Source organism: Oxyura jamaicensis, chromosome 18, assembly GCF_011077185.1.
Source record: "Oxyura jamaicensis isolate SHBP4307 breed ruddy duck chromosome 18, BPBGC_Ojam_1.0, whole genome shotgun sequence".
NCBI classification, from domain to species: Eukaryota; Metazoa; Chordata; class Aves; order Anseriformes; family Anatidae; genus Oxyura; species Oxyura jamaicensis.
The window spans coordinates 12,554,492-12,577,665 of record NC_048910.1 but is presented as its reverse complement, the minus strand read 5'-3'; the positions used below and the strand labels follow the sequence as shown (position 1 = coordinate 12,577,665).

Below are 23,174 nucleotides of genomic sequence, written 5' to 3'. Positions count from 1 at the left end.
AACCAAGAACGACTCACCGACTCCCCAGAGTCCCCGCCCCCTCAGGCAGCGCGCCCCGCCCCGTTGCTAGGGAAGTGAGGTCACACAGTATGGCGGCTCGGGGCAGAAGGTGCTGACGCGTCGGTACTATCTGGAATCCGCGTCCATCCTTCTCGGGAGTTGCGGCGACGGTGCTGCCTGCCTCGCTATCGCTGAGCAGCAGGACTAAGGCCGCGATGGCATCAGGAACCGCAGGGCTGTGAGGCAGCAGAGCGCGAGCCTGCAGGGCGGGCGGAGCAACAGAACCGGGTCGCGGACGAACCGAGCTGACGCCATGGAGCTGAGGGTTGGGAACCGGTACCGGCTGGGCCGGAAGATCGGGAGCGGCTCCTTCGGTGACATCTACCTGGGTAAGGAGGGTGGCTCACTGGGGACGTGCCTGGGGGATCTGTGGAGAACGTCGGGGGCTGCGCCGGGGTGGGCGCTGCTTGCTCTCCTGCCCGTTCTTATCGCCGGTCGGGATGAGCTGGGAGCAGCTCCCGGAAGCTCGTTTCACCCTCTCAAGAGCTCAGGTTACGCTGGTGTCTTAAGGAATGGTCTTTGATATAAAGTGGCTTGCTACGGCACAGCAGTAGCAATTTAATATTTATTTGACGTTGTGTCTTAATTTAGGTAGTGTAGAAATCGGGACTTCTGGATTACTTGTCTGTCTCTTCACGTTGTTGTCTTGTGACCTTGGACACTGTTGTCTCATCTGTAAAATGGGTCTATGAGTTTAAAATCTTTGATCTTTAAAAAACATTCAGGAAAAGATTTGGGGAAAGAAATGCGAGCATCAGCATTAAATATGACTCCAATGGACTAGGAAAAATTGCTGTTACAGAGATGCTTTTTTTTCTGGCAAGGCCTGAAAAATTTTAAATGGTAAGGATGACTAAGTTGAGGAAAAAAAAATCAAATCCTTCAAAGAATCAGCAGTTCAGCTATCCTGTTGCTTGAATGTTACCCTTATGTCTTAATGCATGTATCTTATTTTGCTACCATGATTTCTACATGATTTTAAAGTTTATAGTATTAGTGCTGTCTTTCTGTTCCCATTTATGTAGTTTTCGGTCACAATGGTTCACTGGTATGACAAGTGGTGGTGGATTCAAGTTCTAAAAAGAAATATATTTAAAATTGTCAAAACACTCTGCAAACTCACAAAGTGTAAGGAATGGATTAAATCCAAAGAAATACGTTTCTTTATGCTACTGTATAGGAACAAGTATTTTGCATTTGAAAATTTAGGAAAGCAAGTCAAGAGAACTGGAGGGGAGGACCTTGCAGGTATGTGATATGTTTGGCAGTGCACACAGTATACAAATTGATTTTTTTCATAGACAACAATGCTTTGTGTCACAGTGTACATTTGGTATTCTGAAATAATTTGTTAGCTAAAACTGCTTGTTTACAGGTAATGGTACACTGGTTATCTGTAATACGGATCATGTGCTTGATGAAAAATCCACGTTTCTAGCCAAAGGCAGAGAATGTGATCCTTCCTCTCTGTAATGCTTGCATAAAAGACCGAAGACTATTTTGAGAAAGACGGTGGTAACATTAATGCAAAATCTTCATTAGCTACCACTGGTGTTTTAAGATAGCAATTAAAATTTGAAAAATCTTACGATGATTTGAGATATTCCTACAGAACCATTTGACTTCTGTAAATTAATTCATGTTAGACTATACAGTTGAAGAACAGGTAAAAATAAACATTTGTACTTTGATTTGTAATCCAAATTAACTGATAAGTAGAAGTCAGGCAACTTGGTTGTCAGCTTCCCACATATGGAAGCTAGTATGGAAGTCATAGGTATTTTGTCACATTTGTCTTTACGTGTATAGTCTGCACGAGCAAAGTTGCACAGGAGATGGTAGTTCTCTGTTTATTAGTACTACTGCCATGCTGCATTTTGCACAAGAATTCCCCATCCTCAAATTTTGTCATCTTTTTATTCTTCAGTAGTCCATGTGGATTCACAATTAGGTCTTCCTGCAAACATGATGCTTGCCTCAAATTTTGTCCTGTTCTTTTTATCCTTAAGTAGTAAGTATGGATTTATAATTATGTCTTCCTTCAAATGGGATGCTTGAGCCAGCAGCTAGCAGAGAATTGTATGCCTGGAAGATCCAGCTAATGGCATGGGTGTCTTTTTCCAGGGGAAAATACTGTCTCGAGAACTTAAATGTTGCAGCATTTTGTAGAGGCCCATTTGGTTTGCCTACCATTATATGGTAAAACAGAGGCTTTCAAAATCTATACTTTTATGATAAATATATATTTTTTAAAATTTATTTTTTAAATAAAGCTCCACTCAATTGTTTAGATTATACAGTAAGGCATGATTACATAAAAATTCCTTCTAAAATTCTGTCAGAGGTCAGTTGTTCTTCTTAAGTGCAAATGCCATCTGATACCTCTCAATGAATTTATAGATTTCCTTGGTATAGATTTCCATCTCAGTTTAGTGCTTTGAAAGGGTAGATTTAAGTATTGTTTCCTGTTTTCATTTCCCCATATTTCTTTAATGCAGCTACAGGGGGTTGAAGACATTCCAGAGAGAAGAGGGGAAGGACCTTCTTTCTTTCTCTCTCTTTCAATAAGTTACTTGGAATGTAGAGCCAACAACTTGGTTGTTATTATCATAATTCTTTCATACTTTTTCCTGTTCTCCATCATACCTCAAGATATGACTTCTGGAATTTGGAAGGCCCACTGCTTAGCTTACTTAGAATAATAGGGTCTGTAAAATAGCATTTTGAAATGTAAGACACTAAAGTCAATAAAGTACCATGGAGAATTTTACAAAAATAAAAGTTAGGAAATCAGCGTGCCTGCATTTTCTGAATCTTACTCTCCAGAGGAAGATTTGAAAAAATAATATGGATTCCAAGATATTCTGAATAGTATAGAAGATGAACAACATACAGGAGAAAAATCAGAGTAAGCGTCTGTTTTGTTGCTCCATCCACAAGGTCAAAAAGACATGAGTCATGAAGACATTACAGTTGCTGTGTTTTCGTGTTTTTTTTTTTTTTTTTTTTAATTTCCATGTATTTTCTTAGGGATAAACTTTTAGTTGTAAATGAATTAAAATAATCTTCAAGGCCTTCCTTGTAGCAGAGGATTTTGCAATTAAGTATAAATTAGAATTTGGCTATTTAAAGTAAAAAACTTTCACAACTCTAGACTTTTTCTTTTCATTTCCATGAAGTGCCTCTTTTCGTTTTACTGCTTACTGCTACTTTTTCATTACTCATTCTTCTCATAACACTACTTCTGGCTACTGTTCAAGGGTGTATGCAGAAGTGGAGAGCTGCTTAAGGATCGTAGCCCTCTTAGGTGATACAGACTTCTAGGGAAGATCAGATATCATAAGAAATGACCTTCTAGGTCAAGACAATGATTTGTCAAGTAATGGTGAACAGAACTTGATAGAGATAATACACATCTTCATTCTCCTATGGGCAAGTCTTGTCTTAATCAAACACAGGTGTCTGCAGCTGTCTGTATAAAAAGTATGCCATTCAGCAGTTTGTGTCAGAAGAGTTTTTTGTTTGTGTATGTTTGTTTTTAATATTCATGGTGGTGGTTACCCATCAGATTATTTTGTCTTCAGTTCATGCATTTCCTAATCTTGGCTACTGTGGGATTAGGGAGGACGGGTAGAGAAGGTAGGGATAAGCAGGAAAAATCCAGAGTTCCATAGTTAAAAATCAAGATATTTGTTTGTTGGTGGCGGGGGGTGTGGTGAGAGGGAGTGTTAGTGCAAGAACAGAAGACAGTGCCTTTTTCCTTGTAACATTTATCTGTCCTTTTAAATTTCTAGATTAATGGGAGCCATAACTCACTTAAAGTGCACCAAAATAATATATTAATAAGATGTGAAAACCTTGGGTTACAGAGTTTCTAGTCGCTACTACTGTGCGGTGGGTGACCTGAGTAGAAATCAGGAGTTTGGTGGAGTCATATGAGGCAGATGGACAACGTTGACTACAGCAGGGGAAAATTAGTTTTCTTTGTGTCTCCCAGATGTGTTGTGCTTATTGTACCTACAGTGTGTTTCAGATGCTTTGTTTTCTTAAGGTGCATTGTGAAATGCCTAGTAAATATTGTCCGCGATGTTCTGTTAGAACAGCTCACTGTACCAGCAACGTTAATTCAACAGATGTGTGCACGCATAAAAAGACATTTTATTGATGTAAAAAACAACAGATAGCCTTGCATAAACTCAAAGATAATTCCATGCTCCATCAGGTATTATCCAGTAAAGTGCTTGATGAAATGGCTGAAACTAGACAAAGTAGAAATCTGAATTTCAAGGCTGTGTTTAATAAAAAATAACAACAACAACAAAAAAAACTATACATTTTATTTTTTGTCTTACAAAAGGTGCCAAAAATGCATTTTCTGTAAGCATATGTTCTGTTTATTGAATGGTAGGAAAAAACTGTCTCCAGAAGCTTTGTATGATCACTTTTTACACTAAGACTGTGTTGTTGTCTGTTTCTGCTTGGAAGACAAGGTATTCCTTAACAGTGTATCTCAGGGAGCCTTCTTTCACATGGTATCAAGAATTTGACTTGAACTGACAGTAATGCTTGGATACTTCTTCATATCCTTTGCTTCCTCAAAAACTAATAGAAAATGTCAACAACATGTGGGAAAGATTTCAGTGGGAACTTTATTTTTTTAAAATAGTAAGTTACAGGTATCTTTTATATCCAGCAAGTATTAAAGAGCTCGTAACATAGTTTCAGTATTAAATAATCTAAGCTTACCTTGATCTTTAGGTAACAGATCTGCCAGTGTTACCCTAATTAACTTTGCTGATGGCAAACAAGAAATAAGACAGCTGTGGCGTAAGGCTGAATATTTGCTTATAATTTAAATGTTGCTTTAAAGGCAGGAAGGGAGGTAAAGAGAAATGCTTGATTAATACAGAGCTTCAGTTTTATGGAAATAAATTACAGGCAGTGCTGTTGTAATCATAAATGAATCCGAAAATGGACGGAATACTGAGGTAACATAGTCAAATGATAGCATGAAGATATGGATATTCATAAGAGTAATTGCCAGCTGCAAGACTGTGGAAAGATTACAGTGTCAGGCAACATGCCAGTGGAACAATAGAGGAAATTCAATGCATATAACTGAAAAGTTGTGACAATCTGTGGCATGAGGCGTTGGCCTGTCTTTATAGTCACAAGGTTATAAAGCAGTGAAGTAGCTCTGTAATCTCAAGAACAAGATTTTGCAGTTAGAGTTCTGTGAATAAATAACACTCTTTGAGGGGTATTTTATTCCTAGGTAGTCTGCCTCACAGATTAAATATTAATTAAGGTGTCAGAATACACCTGGAGTATGTTGAGATTTAGGAAAGTTGTAGGCTCTGTTTCTAAGACATCTGAATTATTAGCATTTCTTAAGTTGGTGGGTGTATGTGCTCTGCCTACAAACACTCATTATTAGCGCCTCCATCAAAACTGGAAGTGAAATGACTCCCCTCAGAACATGCACCCCTTTTTTTTTTATTATTTTTTTTTGGTATGAGATGGCAGCCTTTGTCTTCCTGAGCTAATTTATTTAATATTTTTCTCTTAAACTGTTCATCTGTTGGAGGGAAGTTACAAGACTTGAGGTGAATTTTTAGATAAACACAGCTGAGAGTACTTAATCTCTGGATCTTTGCCATTGAGAATAAACTTGTCAATATTTGTTTAGTTTCAGTCTTGATAAAGGAAATGCATCTTAACAATATCTTGGCCAATGTTTTATTTTTTTCTTGTTTTAGGAACTGATATTGCTGCTGGAGAGGAGGTTGCAATTAAGTTAGAATGTGTGAAAACCAAACATCCTCAGCTCCACATTGAGAGTAAAATCTACAAAATGATGCAGGGTGGAGGTAGGCAAACTTTCCTTCCTCAGAGATTGAGTTGTTTTTATTTTTGTCTTTGATATACCTGCTACCTGCAAGTAAATAATGGTTGAGAGCTTTTTTAGCAGACGAGAAGGAGGTGGGAAAGGTGGCAGGGTAGGTGAAGAGCAGTACTGCATAGTAGGGTTTAGCCTGATCTGGTTAATAATAGTAGTACAACTCTAAACTTAGTAAATTCAGGATATTATTTGTTTTATATGCAGGCATTCTTTCTTCTGAGGTAAAAAGTATTTTCTTGCTATAAAAATTCCAAGACATAATGGTATTAGTAATAGAAAATAGGACTGAAGTAACTTCATAGCTGCTGCATGGTATTACACTGGGATAACTTACTCGTGTTTTTGGAGTTCTGCAAATGTAAGATTCCCATTACAGTCTGTGTATAACCTGAATACCCTTCATGGGGTTGCTAAGACTATGATGGTTCCTTCTGTGGATGAACACTGCAAAGGCAGATGGCAGAAGGTTATGTAACTGCCAAATAAGGGTTTCTCTCTGAAGGGAATTTAGGAAAAAATAATTCATATTAAATAAGGGTAACATGGGTTAAGTACAATCTAGGTGATTATAAACCAGATGATCTTTAAGGTCCATTCCAATCCAAACAATCTTATAATTCTATAATTGATTGTATACCACTTCACTTCCAAAATACATAAAATTAAACTCAAAGTAACAGTATTTGAAATTCTGAGCAATACTTCCTACTATTCAAGGTTTAATTCAAAGGATATGATCAATTTGTACAGTTTTACATGAAATAATTTTCCAGAGAGTTTCTCCACAAAGTGGAGCTGACTTTAATTTTCCATCTAGAAATACAGCAGTCTAAGATATATCATTAACAATACTGCTTTGGTAGGGATTCACCAACAGCAAATGTAATGGAACTGGAGGGAAGGCACAAATATGAAGCAAGGGTGAAATGTCATTCTAAATTGTAACAGAAAAGAGGTATTTTACAGTGATCTTGTAGGCTTTGAAATTAAGAATTTAGTTTCAAAAACTTTCTTTAGCAATAACATTTACTGGTTTGTCAATGTATTTATTTTCAGGCTTCCAATTTACTCCTTACTACCATCTTGGAGACTACTGAGTGTTTACACATGTAAAGTACTTGAGGTTGAAATCCAGCAAAACCACTATCTTCTTTCAAGATACATTCCTAGCACAAAGCCTGGGAGGTGGCAGGAAAGAAGAAAAAGGCTGTTTTTAGATCTCTAGTTATAATTTTGTATTGGTTCTGCTATGAAGTGATGAAACTTTTCAGAACAGCTGAAGGTAGCATAAGGTACATAGGTACATCTTTGCTGTAAATACAAGCATTGACAATAATGTTTATGATGCTTAGAATTCATCTTTATGAGCTTTGGAGATTTGTGTATATGAACTCTATAAATCAAATTAGTATACTGAATAAACTGTTTCCTTTGTTCCAGTGGGTATTCCCACAATTAAGTGGTGTGGAGCTGAAGGGGACTACAATGTCATGGTGATGGAGCTGCTGGGGCCGAGTCTTGAAGATCTCTTCAATTTTTGTTCAAGGAAATTTAGTCTCAAGACAGTCTTGTTACTTGCTGACCAAATGGTAGGAAACAATTTTCTTGTTCTTGGCAGTGAAATACATTGGGCATATTAAAATTTCTTGAGTGACCATATCCAACTGTATTTTACTTCTTTAATTTAGAGGCAATTAGGATGTATCATTATAAGAAGGAAAAAAAAAAAAAAACCTTTTGAGTTTTTTCTCTAAATACGAATTGTCACATCAAAAGTAATGGAATTCCCCCAAGGAAGTTTTTAAAAACAAATTTAAAATAGACACTAATCTAAATCTAAGAAAGAGCTGGAGAGAAGGTTTACCTACTGTCTTCTAAATTATACTCTCTGTAATGTCCTTATATTTTTCATTAAAAAATCTTTACCTGTTTTATCACAAAGACAGTGTGGCTAGTGTTTTTCTAAGAGAAAAAGTGTATGGCTGATCTCTCCGTTGTTTCTCATCCTCTGTATTTAGATTAGTCGAATTGAGTATATTCACTCTAAGAATTTCATCCACCGAGATGTGAAACCAGATAACTTCTTAATGGGCCTGGGGAAGAAAGGAAATCTTGTCTACATAATAGACTTTGGATTAGCAAAGAAGTATCGAGATGCTCGAACTCACCAACACATCCCGTATCGTGAAAATAAAAACTTAACAGGAACTGCTCGTTATGCATCCATCAACACTCATCTTGGAATTGGTGAGCTGGGGAAAAGCAATAAGTAGAAACTTAAAAAGTGTAAAAAGATGATACACATACTTTTAGTGCAACTGCATGTTACTTTTTGGAGGCATAGAAGACAGTCCCTATTTCTGGCAATAACAGTGTGGTATGCTTGGGCTCTTAACTGTTGCTGGGGTGGGATTTAGTTGGTTTGTAATTCTAGGGAATTAACACATTTTTTAATAACTGCAAGGATGATAGGCTTTTTCTAATACTGGACGAATTTAACATGAACATAGTAATTTTCATCTATTTGTTATGTTTCTAAGGATTTTTATGACACGTTGCAGACTTGTGTTTTTCCACTAGATAATGAAACCTAATTAGTCCACTTTTTTATGCTGTTGTAGAGCAATCTCGCAGAGATGACTTGGAGTCCTTGGGCTATGTACTGATGTATTTTAACCTGGGCTCCCTCCCCTGGCAGGGACTGAAAGCAGCAACAAAGAGGCAGAAATATGAACGTATCAGTGAAAAGAAAATGTCTACACCCATTGAGGTTTTGTGTAAAGGATATCCTTGTAAGTTACTCTTTTATGTCACTGGGCCCACGTGTTCATTTTTTAGTGGTATTTCTTTTTTATTTACACTATGTAGTTCGAAGGGTAGCATGGTATGTGTGATCTGCACTATATTGTGTGTACATGCATATATGCTGGCTGGATAATTCCAACAGCCAAATAGCTTTTTGAGAAACTGCCCATTTCTTCATATGTGTGGATACTGTTTCTTTGATAAATCAGATTGTATACAGAATTGCAGTTTTTATCTGTTGCTGTTTTGTTTAGGATTTGTCATTCTAGGTTCATCCAGTTTGGCCTGTGGATGGCCAGCATCTGTGAGTGGCATAAGAAACCCTCCTGTATCTTAGCGTTGTCCCTCAAAACTGTTCTGTTTCTTCATTTAGTATTTACACCACACTATTAATTAGGCATTTTTAAGCCATGCAAAATGATACATTTGTTTTAAAACTTGTTAACATTAGTTACCCTCAGAGAATATTGTTCATATTTCATAAAGAGATCTCTGTTCTATCCTTGCTCTTGTCTTTAGCAGCTAGGTATGATAATGAGAACTGTAGTTATTGTTAAGGATGTATGGAAGCTCATTTTCTTCAGTTTGTTTCACAAGTAATTTCATATATGTTCCTTTACACTCCTTTACTCATAAGGAGTTGGACTCAATGATCCTTATGGGTCCCTTCCAACTCAGGGTATTCTATGATTTACTCTTTCTTTTCTCTGGGGTTAACAGACAGGGAAGACTAGCCAACTTTTCTTGTGCTGTTTGTTAAAACTCCTTACTTAACATGAATTAATAATACATTATTTTATCTGGAAAGGCTTGAATTCAAAAGCGGGTAGTTTGATAATGTTTTTTTCTCTGGGGCACTGAATTGACAACAGCATTCTGTTTTTGTTGTGTAGCTAGTATTTTGTGTGCCATGTTAAAAACAAAACAAAAACCACAACAGGTGTTCACACTATTGCAAGTTTAAAATTGTAGCATAATTTACATGGGAGATTTATATTGGTCCCCATTCAGATTCTCTTCATCCTTCCTGCCCCTTGTTTTTGTGAGGTAGCAGACATACATCTTCATGTAACTTAACAAGGGAGAGATGCTTTTTGATGTCCTAAAATAAATTAAATTTAAATACAGGCAGAGCTAAAAAGGCAAATAAATCTCTTCTCTTTTGCTCAAATGTAGTTTTAAACCTGTTTTTACTCTCTCTCTCTCTCCACCCCTCCACGTTTACTATTCAGTCCTCTCCACTGTTGACAAATGGGGTCTTTACCTAATCTGTGATAGACAAATAATTTCCTTTTCAGGCCATATTTGATCCCAGCACTTGGGATATAGTGTTGCCTTCAGTAGATGTCTAGTATTAGGTCAGTATTTTTTTTCTTATGTTTAGCAGATTTTTTTTTTTTATGGTTCAGATTTATAAAAAGCAATTGTGAAGCTGAAGGAAAAATGCGGCTTTCTTGTATTACAGCTGAATTTGCCACATACTTGAATTTCTGCCGTTCTCTGCGTTTTGATGACAAACCGGACTACTCCTATCTAAGGCAATTATTCAGAAACCTCTTTCACCGACAAGGGTTCTCCTATGACTATGTGTTTGACTGGAACATGCTGAAATTTGTGAGTAGTTGGTGTAGCATTCTAAAACAATTTCTGTAATGATTTTTTTTTACTACATTTTCAGATTTAAGTTCTTAACTGATACTGTAAGAGTGTTTTGTCCCAGAAGATTTATTGTCTAAAAAAATAAATTTAAAAAATCGGGAAAAGCAAGAGATAAGGGAGCCATTAGATTGGGGTTTAATGACAAAGTTGCGGTTAACAGTGTAGTAAGTGTATAAGACTTCTGAGATACCTCCTTCAAGACAGTTGCCATGTAATGTTACTGAATTCCCATTTTCTTATATTTTGGTCTTCAGCACATGTCCCCTGCAACTGTTTAGATGTCTAGCTGCCATAACCATATGTGTGTACATTTTGAAGACTATCCCAACAGTTGTATGAACTGAATATATGATAGTTCTTGAGAAAATTTACCAAAAATTTAGTACCCTAGCCAACTTTAATTTATGGGTTGTCTAGTTCTTTTTTTCTGCACTTATCCAAATATATAGTTGTAAGCTCAATAATCCCCTAAGTTGTTCACTAGTCCTGACCCATAGGGTGCAAGCAGAGCGACTGAAGATGCTGAACGTGAAAGGAGAGAACGAGAGGAAAGATTGAGACATACACGAAATCCAGCTGTTCGTGGACTACCCTCCACTGCTTCTGGCAGGCTGAGGGGAATGCAAGATGTAGCTCCTCCTACTCCTCTTACCCCAGCTTCACATGCTGGTAAGTAAGCAAATACTTACTTTGGAGTGGTATTTGTCTCTGATCAGGGTTTCATTTTTTTTGCTTGTCTGATTGTCTTAGTTTTCCCCCCCCCACTTTGCAGTAGATTGAAGATAATTGTATATATTCATTACCTGCCAATTGCTACTTAGAGGTAACTGAGGAGGATGAAAACCTTGGTTTCTGTGGTTTGATGTCGAATTTACATGGGCAAACAAGAGCTGCACTTTAATCCCATTTCTTATTAGGAAAATTCTAATGTATTTTTTCCTCACAGCCAACACTTCTCCTCGACCAGTGTCTGGTATGGAACGAGAAAGGAAAGTGAGTATGAGATTGCATCGTGGTGCCCCAGTCAATGTCTCATCATCTGATTTAACAGGCCGACAAGATACTTCTCGCATGTCAACTTCGCAGGTAAGAAAGATTTTTACGTAATGGAAGAATAATGGTGATTTGATAAAGTTAATTTACCAAAACAACATGCCAGCTAATTGATGTTATTTCATATTGATTTGATAGTTGACTGAAATAAATACTTGAAATTTTACCTGAATGTAGGTGATGTTGCTGTAGAATATTGTAATATCTTTTTAACCTTAGCAGCAATAAGTTTAACATTCTCAAAGCAGTATGGAATCACTGTTTTATGAGATCATGCAAAAAACTAGAGATTTTACCTAAAATTACAGTTCCTTTGGTCATTGAATATCTTATGTCAGTTTTCACTTAAGAAGCAGAGCAAGTTGGAGGCAGTTGTGAGAGTCGTGTTTTCAAATGAGTAGCACAGAGAATATTGGTGCAGAATAGACAATAAATAGTTGGTAAAGAACAGGAAAGAGCAGAAGTCAAGAAATGCAACGCAGTACTGTAATTCTGAGCAGAAAAGAAGCCACATGCATAGATGATTGAGAGGTTACACGGGGTAGGCTCAGTTGAAGAGGATAATGAGGATGAATGAATGATAGTTCATTCATAGAATGACAGTGTTTCATAGCTGTTGTCTGCACTGAAGTCATTCTCATTGGTCATGGTGACAGCAAAGAGATTTTAAGATCTTGTTTTTAGGATTGGCAAATTATGTTTAAATATATTTTAGCTCTTCATGCTACAGCTGAAACATTAATTCTTCAGGGTATTAACACAGACTTGTCCTAAGTAGTGGGAAGCCTAGCTTTGTATAGCTTACCTTCAGTCTTACCTGTAGCACGCTGTTATACTGCAACAGCACTGGGAGATCGGTATGTTAGGAGGACTGGTACAGTTGCCTACAGTTCTTTTCTTCATGCCTCAGAACTCTGGTGGAGATGTAACTGCATAATTCTTGCTGTGGACTGCTTATTTGTTGACAGAGTATTGATAAAAATGAATTCAGTTCCTTTTGGCTTCATAATTTCCTTGTCAGAATTAATTATTTTGGATAATACGTGTTATGTATAAAGTTTGAGTGCTAGAGAGGGCACTCTTTTGGATGGAGGTGAGATAGTAAGTGAAGACTGAGGGTGCAAGGTTGATTTGGTATATGGCTGCTACATTCTGGCCTGCAGTATAAATCAAAAAGAGGTCAGTGAAAGGATGATGGAATCAGATAAAATACAAATCTGGAGCTGACTGACTTCATTCTCTTTCTCAGAATAAAATGAAAGCGTGTGAGATAGGTTGTGTTTGCAAAAAGAATGCAAAGATATAATTATCTATGTCAGAGAGGTGTTTTCTTTAATCAGTTTCAAAATGCTTTTAAGAAAGAAAGGTAATTTACTTCCCTGAACTGTGTTATAGCAGGAATAGAAAGAGCCCAACAGCTGAACAAGAAGTTGGAAACAGTATAAAAACTATTTCAGTGCTTTTAGGCATATCCACATCAAAGGGATTCAAGTGTAGAAGGTGCCATGTATCCCTTTAGAAATGGTCCTGGTAGGAGATCAGATATGGTTAGTCTGAACTTGTCTTAAATTCTTTTGTTATATTAATGACTTGTGTATGTGACAATTTTTTCTGAATGTTGTAAAGTATGAGAAATACAGAGGGGCTCTCGCAGAGCGTACTGTGAGATTGTGTAGGAACATGAGGTTTTTAAGTAATCTTTGAATACACAGATATATAATTTGTGGCGTGTCAACAGTATGGTCTGGCTTTATCGCACATTTCAGTACCTGCCATTTAACACTGTATTCCGTGTATGGAATTTGACTTCTTTACAATTCCAATAACAGACTAGTCAGGAAGTTCTCGGGTTAAAATTTATCATTAATCATTTGTCATCTTCATTTAATTCTTACCGAGGCAGTGAACAACTGCTGGTCTCCAGTTGTGGTGGCTGAATAACAGTATTCAACAGTAGTATAATTCTAAAAGTTTCCCATGGGCCTCTCAGATTCGGAAGGCAATAGAGATTTACTTAGATTTTACTTTATAACACTTACCTGTGAGTTTATCAGAGACAACTTCAGTTTTCATTTTCACAGTTCTCACTCGAGCCATCTTGACTTCTATGGACTAAGTTGCAAGTTTTCATAGCCTATGCTTTTACTGTTTTCATATTGTTGAAGTAGTTTTTCCATAGTCGAAAATTATCTTCGCATGTTAACCAGGTTATAAAATAGACTATGGATTTCCCATTGTCTCTATACCTTGTTCTTAGGAAAACCTAAAGTATTTAACTTGGATGTCCTATTAAGGACAACTTTTTTTTTGAGTAGGTGTAAAGAATGTAGAAAAATATCTATTCTATGTCATATCACGAAAATAGTAAAGAAAAGCAACTGTTTGTCCATGCCTGTTACAATTATATTAGTTTCCTATCAGAGTCTTAAGAGAATATGTGACCAGTGTCCCTTTTTCAGGAAGTGCTTAGACTAACCATACTCCTGGTAGAAAACAACTTTTAAACTTCACTATTCAGATCTACAGATGTCTTAGTTTAAGAGCTAGATTTATTAGAGTTATTTATAACTTGATTAATTAGTTTTGTTATGTTATTTGGATGGCTTGGTTTGATAAAGCATCACTGCATCTATAATCTCCACCTCTTCATTCAGAGGAAGAGCTAATGCTTGTTAAACTCTGGGGAATGGAAATTTGCTGATGTTACTCAATCAAGTAGAATTCTTAAAGGTGACTCCATGTTTGTATCTATGTTTCTTTCAAACCGAGTTTTGATGAGTTTATACTGAAACTGAAAACTAAGGCTGGGAATGTAGATAATAGAAACCAAACTTACATTACAGAAAATAGCTCTTCTCAAAGAAGTTTAACACTCATGGAAAAATTGTGATTGGTAAAGATGGCAAAATAGATGTCATACATATTCCCCACCTCCAGCGCTTTGACCACATAGTACCTAAATCATTCCAGTTGAAAATACTAGCACTTTGTAATAATACATAAGAAGAATTTATTCAAATAACAATTAGTACATCTCCAAAAGGATTTATGGAACTTAGGGTTTCTGGTGAAATTATGTAACTTCTATGACAGTACTTTTCTTGATGATGTGGAAGTGAATGCAGCAGCTGAAAACCTGCAGGTTTTGAAATGTTTGACAGTGATAAACACTGGTGAGAGTTGGGCAGTCATGTAAATCCTAATCAAATAAAATATATATTAAGGCAAGACTCCAAAACCTAAAGAGCATCAAGGAGTGAAGCTAATTGGCTTCTATGGGCATCAATCACAGCATTGATAGCCTGTCAAAGGAGTTGATTGTTCTGCTCTAATCTGTGCTCTTGCAGTCTCACGTCAAGTGCTGTGTGCAGTTTTGGACACCACAGTATAATAAGGACATAAAACTATTAAGAGAGGCTCCAAAGGAGGTTGACAAAGATGGTGAAGGGTCTAGAGGACAAGACGTATGAGGAGTGGCTGAAGTCACTTGGATTGTGCAACCTGGAGAAGTGGAGACTGAGGGGAGGCCTCATGGCAGCCTGCAGCTTCCTCACAAGAGGAGCAGAGAGTCTGACACTGATCTCTGCTCTCTGGTGACAGTGACAGGACCCAAGGGAATGCATGGAGCTGCAACAGGGGAGCTTCAGGCTGGACTTTTGGGTAGTCCTGTGCAGAGTCAGGAGTTGAACTCAATAATCCTTGTGGTTCCCTTTCAATTCAGGATGTTCTATGATTCTGTGATACGTGGGAACTATACTGGTGATGAATGATGACTGAGAAGGCTTTGGGTGTAACTTTGGAGAGGTTGGTGTGATGTCACAATGAAAGGGTGTAATTTCATCCTTGAATGCATATATAATACAATAATGAACAGAAATAGGGAGGTTATTTTATATCATTCACGAGACAGATGCTATAATATAATGTTCAGTTCTCATGATCTTGATCTGCTGAAGAACTGAAAGTAACAGAGAACAGCTGTAAAAATTGTGCTTGGGAAAACATACTGTACAATACTGGAATTTCAATTTAGTGTCTTTCAGTTTGAAAGATGAGAGATCATCCTGAGTTAGTTGGAGTAGTGTCTTAGCAACAGCAGTTAGATCAGGAAATTCAGTTTATATAGAATATATACATAAAGCACCTGTTGCTTAGTATTAAAACCTCTCATGTTTAAAGAAGTGTGATGCAGAGTTCTAAGTGAAGGCAGTTAACTACTGAAACATCTTCTAAAAGACATATGGGATCTTCTGTCCTCTTTGTCTTTGCATCAAAACTGGATTCCTTTTTAGGTGTATTCAGGTCCAAAGCAAGGCTAAATTACTAGTCTCCAATGTAGTGAAGAGTTGTGATCTGAGCTGGACAGAAAGTCATACTAGCTGTTAAAATACAGTTCTGCTCTTAAGCTGCATGAATGAACTGTTTGCTAAGTCTCCTTTGTGTAGTCAGTCTATAAACACGAAAAAACACAGTGAAGGAAGGCATAAATATTCCAGTAAGCACTACTTTAAAGCAGTTCTGTCAGTCCAGACTGCACAGGCTGACTCCTGAAAGCGTGAATATGCAGTGATCAACTCAAGAATCTAGTTACAGGTGAGTAGCCTTCATTTCCCTTCACAGAAGGTTCAGTCCTGAAAACAAGCAAACAAACAAAACAGAAATCTACTTCAGTTGGACTGCTCATGGTGTACAGTAAGTTATTTATTCCTCTTGAATGTGTCATGTTCAGCACCTGACAGTCAAAGCTGTTCATTATTCCTACTGGTAATAGTCATATCTCTCCTTAGCTGGAAGAAGAGATTGGAGTGCTGCACAAAGAAATATTTGAACAAATATCTTTGAAAAGAGAAGCTTTTGGAAAACTATAGCCAACACTGGCATTGAACAACTCAAGTGTTGTGCCCACTGGGGAAAAAGCAACATTCTTCCAATGCCTTTGCATTTTTCATCTCCTTGTGAGCGAATCCTTCTACACCTATGAGTCTTAATAGGCATCATACTCTGCATTGTTCTTCTGACCCTGTCAGCTTTCTTTGAGAACTAATGATTTTTTCCTTTTACGTATGTCTTAATATGATAGAAATGTCGGATAGAAATCTGAAATCAGAGCTCTTCTAAAGATACATTTGCAACTGCCAATTTAGGTTGGATATTTGTAGACACCTTTATATATTGGGGCAGTGGAACCATTACAAATTGCTGTCTTTTCCCCTACCTCAGAATAGCATTCCTTTCGAACACCATGGCAAGTAGCTGCTCGTCTCCTTTCGTTGGAAGGCAGCACTGGGTGAGTGCTTCTCATTAGACACCAAAACTTTGGATGGGGTGGGGAAAAAAATCTTTAGAAACATCCAACTTTGCTTCTCCTCACATTATCTCATAGTGGTACTGTGCCTTCCAGTCAGATACTTGAGGCAGCATTATTTTTCTCTAAAAGAAAAAATAAATGTCCTTCCAAAAGCTGAAATAGTACTGCTATTCCACTTGGAATCCTCAGCAGAATTGACAAAACAGCAACTTGAAGGGTCCATAAAATCACTCAAGCATCAATAATAAAATAATCAACTCTACAGTTTAGATGGTTTACCGTTACATCTTTCCAGGGATGTTTATGCAGCCATGTATCATCCATTCAAAAACAGATCAGCTTCAGAACTATAAAAGCAAAATGCTTATATGAAGAATCAGTTAACTATATTACTCACACAAGGCTCTGCCTTGTCGTGAATCAAATGTTCTACCACAGCGATATCTCATTTTTTACTGTTTTATTTTCTTCTCTGTTCCTTAAGAGCTATCATTTTTAAAATATTCAGGTACTAATGAGAATAGTTTGAAATGTGAGCATCTTAGAGGCAGACAGACTTGGGTTTGGGTAATTAGAACTCCTTTCCACTGTTCAGTGTAGTAGAAGTTTCTGCCTTTCTGTGTGCAGCTTTCAGCTTTTTAGTCCATTCTGCTTTTGGCATTAACAGGTTTCATCAGACAAATAACAAGTTTTAGTTGGAATCTGAACTTTGATAGCTGAAGGATGCTTTCTTATGTATTTCAAGAGCTTATTCTTTGCTTTGCTTCTTGCTTTAAGAAAGGCCATGAGATTCTGTTCCTTAAGAAATTCTGTTGTATATAACTCCATCTGCCAACCTCACTTCCTATATAAAGCCTCAGCTTGCACTAATCCTGTATCTCTGATTGAAGAATCCTGCTATTCCTCTTTGTTTTCTCCTCCTGCTTTGTGTGCTTGGCTGACTGTGCACAAGCTGTTTCCTAACAGTTTTAATGTTAAAAAGGTCCAGCTGTAAATTGCAGCTTAACATTTTAAATTCCAATATACAGACCTTATTTGAAAATAAAATTAAAAATAATTCTTAAAAGAAACAAGCAAACAAACAAGCTTTGCACTGAAAAGCTTGTGTGGGAGAAGTCCAAATTCTAGTCTGCATAGGGTTGTGTCTGCATTTTTTGGCCTTTACTGTATATGTTACCATTTGTAGCTGTTTACAACTTAAATTAATACTCAATACTGATTCCGCTGTTTAGGCATTTCTTGCTTCTTAAATTGCAGTGATGTATAAAAGTAATATTGGAATAATATTATGCTGTTACTGAAATAGGTCAAGCTACAAAAATTTGTGCAGTGTCTTTTAACAAAATGTTTCATGATAAATGAAAAGCTATCGAGAGCAATTGTTTTTTTTACCCTCTGATTGGGACTTTTTTCCCAAGCTTTATTATTCATTTAGTGTATTTCTACACATTGGCAGTGTTTTCATCTGGTTTGTTCTTTCTTCTATGCATGTTTATGTTCTGTTTACTTTTCTTCAAAACATCTCCTCTGGCTGGAAAGGTGAATTTTCCATGTTAACTTCTAATAGAGGAGGAAAATACAGGGAACTTCGTGTAGCTAAAGGTGGGTGTGAAACATTATGTAGCTCATTGGATTATAAATTCACTCTTTCACTTTTCACAACAAAATATTTCAAAGTACTTTGAGAGCCACTTGTATGTTAACTAGAAGGATTTGTGCTGATGTTTTCTTGTTTTTGGCTTTGGTAGATTCCTGCTCGGGTAACTACCAGTGTTCTTCAGTCCACTGTGCACCGATGAAAATTTATTTTGCCATGGAGGGCAGATAATGCATGGCTGATCTCCTATGTTATCAATGGCTTTACTAGCAAAAATACCCTAAACTAGAGTGGAAACAATACAACTGGAGTTCTCCATGTGACTTAAAAGGCACTTGGAGGAACATGGACAGACTCCAGCAGCTGCCATTACAGGACGCTTTTGCCAGAAACCCAGTGACCTTAAGAGAACCCTGTGGTAACAGGGCTGGAAAAGAAAGATGGTTTACAGAGTTGACCGCCTGTTACTGGATGGCCATTTCAGTTTTCCCTTCACAGGCGGCAGACTTTATCCCCTTTTTATTATTCTACTGTAACTATAAATCTTTTACTTGGTTTAAGAAAGTTTTTGTATCATTTTGCTAAAATTATTGGGTTAATTCTCTGTAAAGAACTCTTGCTTTTCTCTGATTTAAAAATGTAGAATATAAACAGTCCTAAACTAAAGACAATGACTTGAAATTTTTTGTTTAAAAAACTTAGTCTGGCAGGGAGCATGTAAATGAATCAAAATCATCTGACTGTATTTAAACTGTTCACTTATTTGTATGGTCTTATTCTGACTGAGAAGTTTTTCTCACAAAATTTTTAAAACTGTTAAGCGTTTTACTTTACTGTTTGCCGTCTTCATTCATACTAAACATTTCCATGTATTACAGAGGAATTTTTAATATTCATTCTTTTGCATAAAAGAGGAATCAAGACCCTGTAGAGAATCAAAGTATAGTATAGATGGTAAAAATTGATATATTTCTTTCTCATTTTTTTTGTAAAGTATATGAAGAACAAAGTGAAAGACACTGGCATTTAAATGGATTGTTTCAAATACTGTTTTTATTGGTAAAATTTTGTTTCCTGCATTCTGAGGCTGGTTAGCTTGGAGGGTACTATAAGTGGACAATGCATGTTGCCACTGAGTCTTTAGTGAATTTGCACATTTAATTCAGCATCTACATGTTCAAAAAAAAAAAAAAAGTAATGATGATGATTCGGGCCTTCTGTTTCATGCCAAGATTCAAAAAAATGAATTATAAAAAAAAAAAAAAAAAATGAAAAAGTGTTCTTGCTATGAAATCCAGAAAACTTTTAAAACTCAGGTGCATACCATATTTATTCCTGACTGTATTCCACGTGAGTACTTCCAGAGTCATTAGCCATTAGCTTAAGAACGAATGACTCATGTTGTCCAAAAGAATGTTCGAGGTGGTGTTAGCAAATGTCCACATGGAATATGGGAAATACTTTGTATTTTTTGTTACTGTAGACAGTTTCATAAACTAAAAATAGTTATGTTGTCCATGTAGTAATTGGACTGCTATCAGAAATACTGTTTACGCTAGTATCAAAGAAGTAATGTGAAGTTCTGTGTTGGAAATGAAAGTACGTATGCAGAGTTTGCTTGAACAGTTAGTTGTTTTGAGAAATTCCTCCTTGCTTAAAAACAAAATTTTAAAGGATTGCTGGTCTTAAGAGTAATTTGAAGAGTAATTTTTATTGTTTCAAGGTTTGCAGACTCCTCCTTCCCCAAAGAAAAAAGTCCACATACTAGATATCAGTCATTTTTCTTTGGATGTCTTTGTGACATTAAGTATTTGCTTGTGTGTACTCTGGATCGGACAGGGGAAACTTGTCTTGGAGAATACAGTTGAAGAGGTTAAGAGTTTAATCCATGGATAAGTTTGCAATAGAGAATTATTTCCTCAGTCACTATAAACTTCAGTATTTTAGGCATGTGCACTACCATTTGAACAGTTCTACACTTCACTGTGCTTTCCTTGTAAATATCTGTGGTTAATAATGTACTGTTAGAGGGACTTACAAAGGCTGCCTCTTTATTCTCTCTGTATCTGGAACATTAGATTGCTGTGCTATACTTAAAAGTTGATTGCAGACTTCTAGAATTGTACTCAGTTGTGGGCAATTTTTGTCCTTCATAATAGTTAAAATTCCATCATGTGGAAAATAGTTAGACTGTCTGTATAAACCTGTGTATTGGAAACCAGTATCTCAGAGCACTTCATTTGTACTACCACTGTATTTGTGTACTTTAACGATTGTGTAAATACATTCATAATGACTTCTGTTCTTCTTTGGTGTAACTTACTTACAATGACTCTTTACTTGGTGTAAATTTTGTATTATTATTTTTGTAATGGGTTTCTGTACATATAAAGAACATTGTCAATTCCAAACATTTAAAGAAGTGGTGACAGGATTTAAGTAGTCATGGTTAGATTGCAGCAGCTAGGGTATGCAGGAAAAAAGAGAGGACGTTAATTGCTTTGCTCACAAAGAACATGTCTTTTGTCTCTATAAAGGTAAATGTTTTTCTTTAGATATTACTTATTTTGTGGGTCCTTTTTTTTAAAAAAAAAAAAATCATTTTTCAAGTAATACATGAGAGGAAGTATGGAAAGAGAATTGCTATTGAGACTTGATCTGTTGTTAGAGCTGGAAAAAAAAGCAATAAGAAATACTGAGCTCTATATACAAAGCCTTATATAATAAAATTACCGGCTTTTGGTATGTAATCCTCAAAAGTCTATTCAAAATCTGATAGCACACATACCTTCAAAATTACTGTTTCTGATTAGTAGGCCTTTAAAAGCTGGAAGGATATTTATTTTATCTTCACATTTTTATTTAAAACTGGCTATGTGTTTTTATGTGGGAAATCTCACATGTAATGCAGTTCTACAGAATCATAATGGTTAGCAAATCCCTGAATTCTGTGTTACAAGTACCTTGAAAACAATTGAAAATAAGTCCGATGCTTTAACTTTTAAGCTTCTCTTAACGTTACTCATTTCATATATAGAAAATACTAAGTGAAAACAAACAATGTTTCTGTTCTCTTAATAGTGCTGAGCCATATGGTTAGAAATCTAAATTTAATCCAGTTGTGAGGAAGTGTAATCCCCAGTGAACTTAATCTTGCATCAGAGTATCTTCTACACAGAGTAGTTCCTACAATTCACTGGATAAGACAGGTTAATAATAAAAAGTTTTTGCACTTCAATTTGGGAAAATTCTTGACCAAAAGTTATGGGTAGGATTTAGCCATAAGAAATATAAACATAATAAATAAATAAGAATGTGGAAAAGGGGAAATTTGTGTGTAGCATCCTAAAGCATTAAGCACGTGTCTACTCTGTCTTTGTCTCCTGTGACCAATTCAAGATACTTGAGGAGGGTGGAGAGGGGTTGGTGGAAGTAGCACAGAAATAATTTGGTACATCATGGACTGGGAAGATGTGTAGTCCTGATTGCATAACCAGACCAAACATTTAGTTTAACTACAGTCCTCATCTTGGCTCAAACCTGCAAGTGTTAAAGGCATGAAGTCAATGCAGTGCCCCTAGTATCTCCCATAATCCTTAAGGATTCACAGGGTTTTAGGGTCATGCAGTTTTTTTTTCTTGAAAGGCCCCAAACAGATGTACCTCTGTTCCCACTGTAAATTATATTTTAAGTTTGTCTGGCATTGTCGACCAGTGGATTTTATGCAACTTTTTTCAGCAAGACTAAAAAGACTTTTTCTACTTAAGATTTTTAAATACTGAAGTTTAGATGCACTTCTTCATTGGCTTCAGAGTTCTCCACTGAAAACATTTAAACAGCTGAAACAGTAGTAGACAAAGAGTCAGAAGGGCAAGAGCTATCCTCATTTCTTAATGCTCTGAAGCATTCATCTAGGACTAATGAGGAACTTGCCAGATGGAATATGGCTGAGATGATGAAGCAGGTATTAAGATTGGTCCAAGAACAAACAGTATATAACTAGAGGTAAGTAGCTTTTTACTCTGTGTACCTCTAACTTTACATACTTTCTCAGACAAGTGCAGGATCGTCGATCTCAAAGACCAGGTCACTAGAAGATTTTAAGAGCTCCTACTTTTTCAGTAGATGCATGTTCTTCCCACTAGCACAAAGAGTAGCTCTGTGTCAGAAGTATTGAGAGGATATGTTGATGTTGCTTCTCATATGCAATGACTCTGCTATTGTCAAAGTTGTTTACTCTTCAAATACCAGCAGATCACCTTCCTTCAGGTTTCTTGTTTTGGGTCCGGCTGCAGGGAACAAGAGCAGTGCAGTTCAGATCATGCCCATTTTCCTCCACAGTGAATGGCTGGACTCATTTCAGACTTCAGAGAGTACTAGATGCAAAGATAAACTGTGGTTTTCCTTCACAAGGATGTGCTGTGACTGCGTGCTATTAAAGTCTGTCGTTTTGGTTCACCCAGTAACACTCATTCTTGTAGTAGGATGTGGCTTGAGCTGGCCAGTAAGGTAGCATAGCATTTGATTAAACCTTAAGTCTTACCACTTTTGGCTAAACTAAAAATATATATATATTTTTAAAGTAATCATGCATTTATTCAAACATATTTTATGTAAATAAGACCTAGGATCTTCAAAGTGTAAATACACAGAAACTTTTGAAGATGCACTTGGAGAGATTTTTCCCAGATGGCTCAGCAGAGATGCTTAGTGTTGGGCACCAATAGATGTGAACTTCCCAAGTATCCATGCTTTTAGATAGCAAAATGCTTCTCTTACTGCATTGAAGA

General features: G+C 36.6%; 1 protein-coding gene across 5 annotated transcripts; it reads left to right on the top strand.

The window, feature by feature from the left end:
• The first annotated feature begins 72 nt into the window (after positions 1–72).
• Positions 73–22,948, top strand: CSNK1D (casein kinase 1 delta). 5 transcript variants are annotated; one of them, XR_004755158.1, is made up of 11 exons: positions 74–389; positions 5,820–5,930; positions 7,403–7,551; positions 7,981–8,209; positions 8,584–8,754; positions 10,233–10,381; positions 10,924–11,095; positions 11,373–11,512; positions 16,700–16,766; positions 18,327–18,389; positions 18,536–22,948. XR_004755158.1 is itself a non-coding variant. In XM_035342464.1 (10 exons), the coding sequence occupies exons 1-9, from the start codon at positions 314–316 to the stop codon at positions 18,342–18,344; spliced, it is 1,215 nt and encodes a 404-aa protein (XP_035198355.1). In that variant the 5' UTR covers positions 74–313; the 3' UTR covers positions 18,345–18,389; positions 18,536–22,948. The 5 variants fall into 5 exon arrangements, 4 of the variants coding, with proteins under 4 accessions (XP_035198356.1, XP_035198355.1, XP_035198354.1 ...); XM_035342464.1 differs by lacking the exon at positions 16,700–16,766; XM_035342463.1 differs by lacking the exon at positions 18,327–18,389.
• The last annotated feature ends 226 nt before the right edge of the window (positions 22,949–23,174 follow it).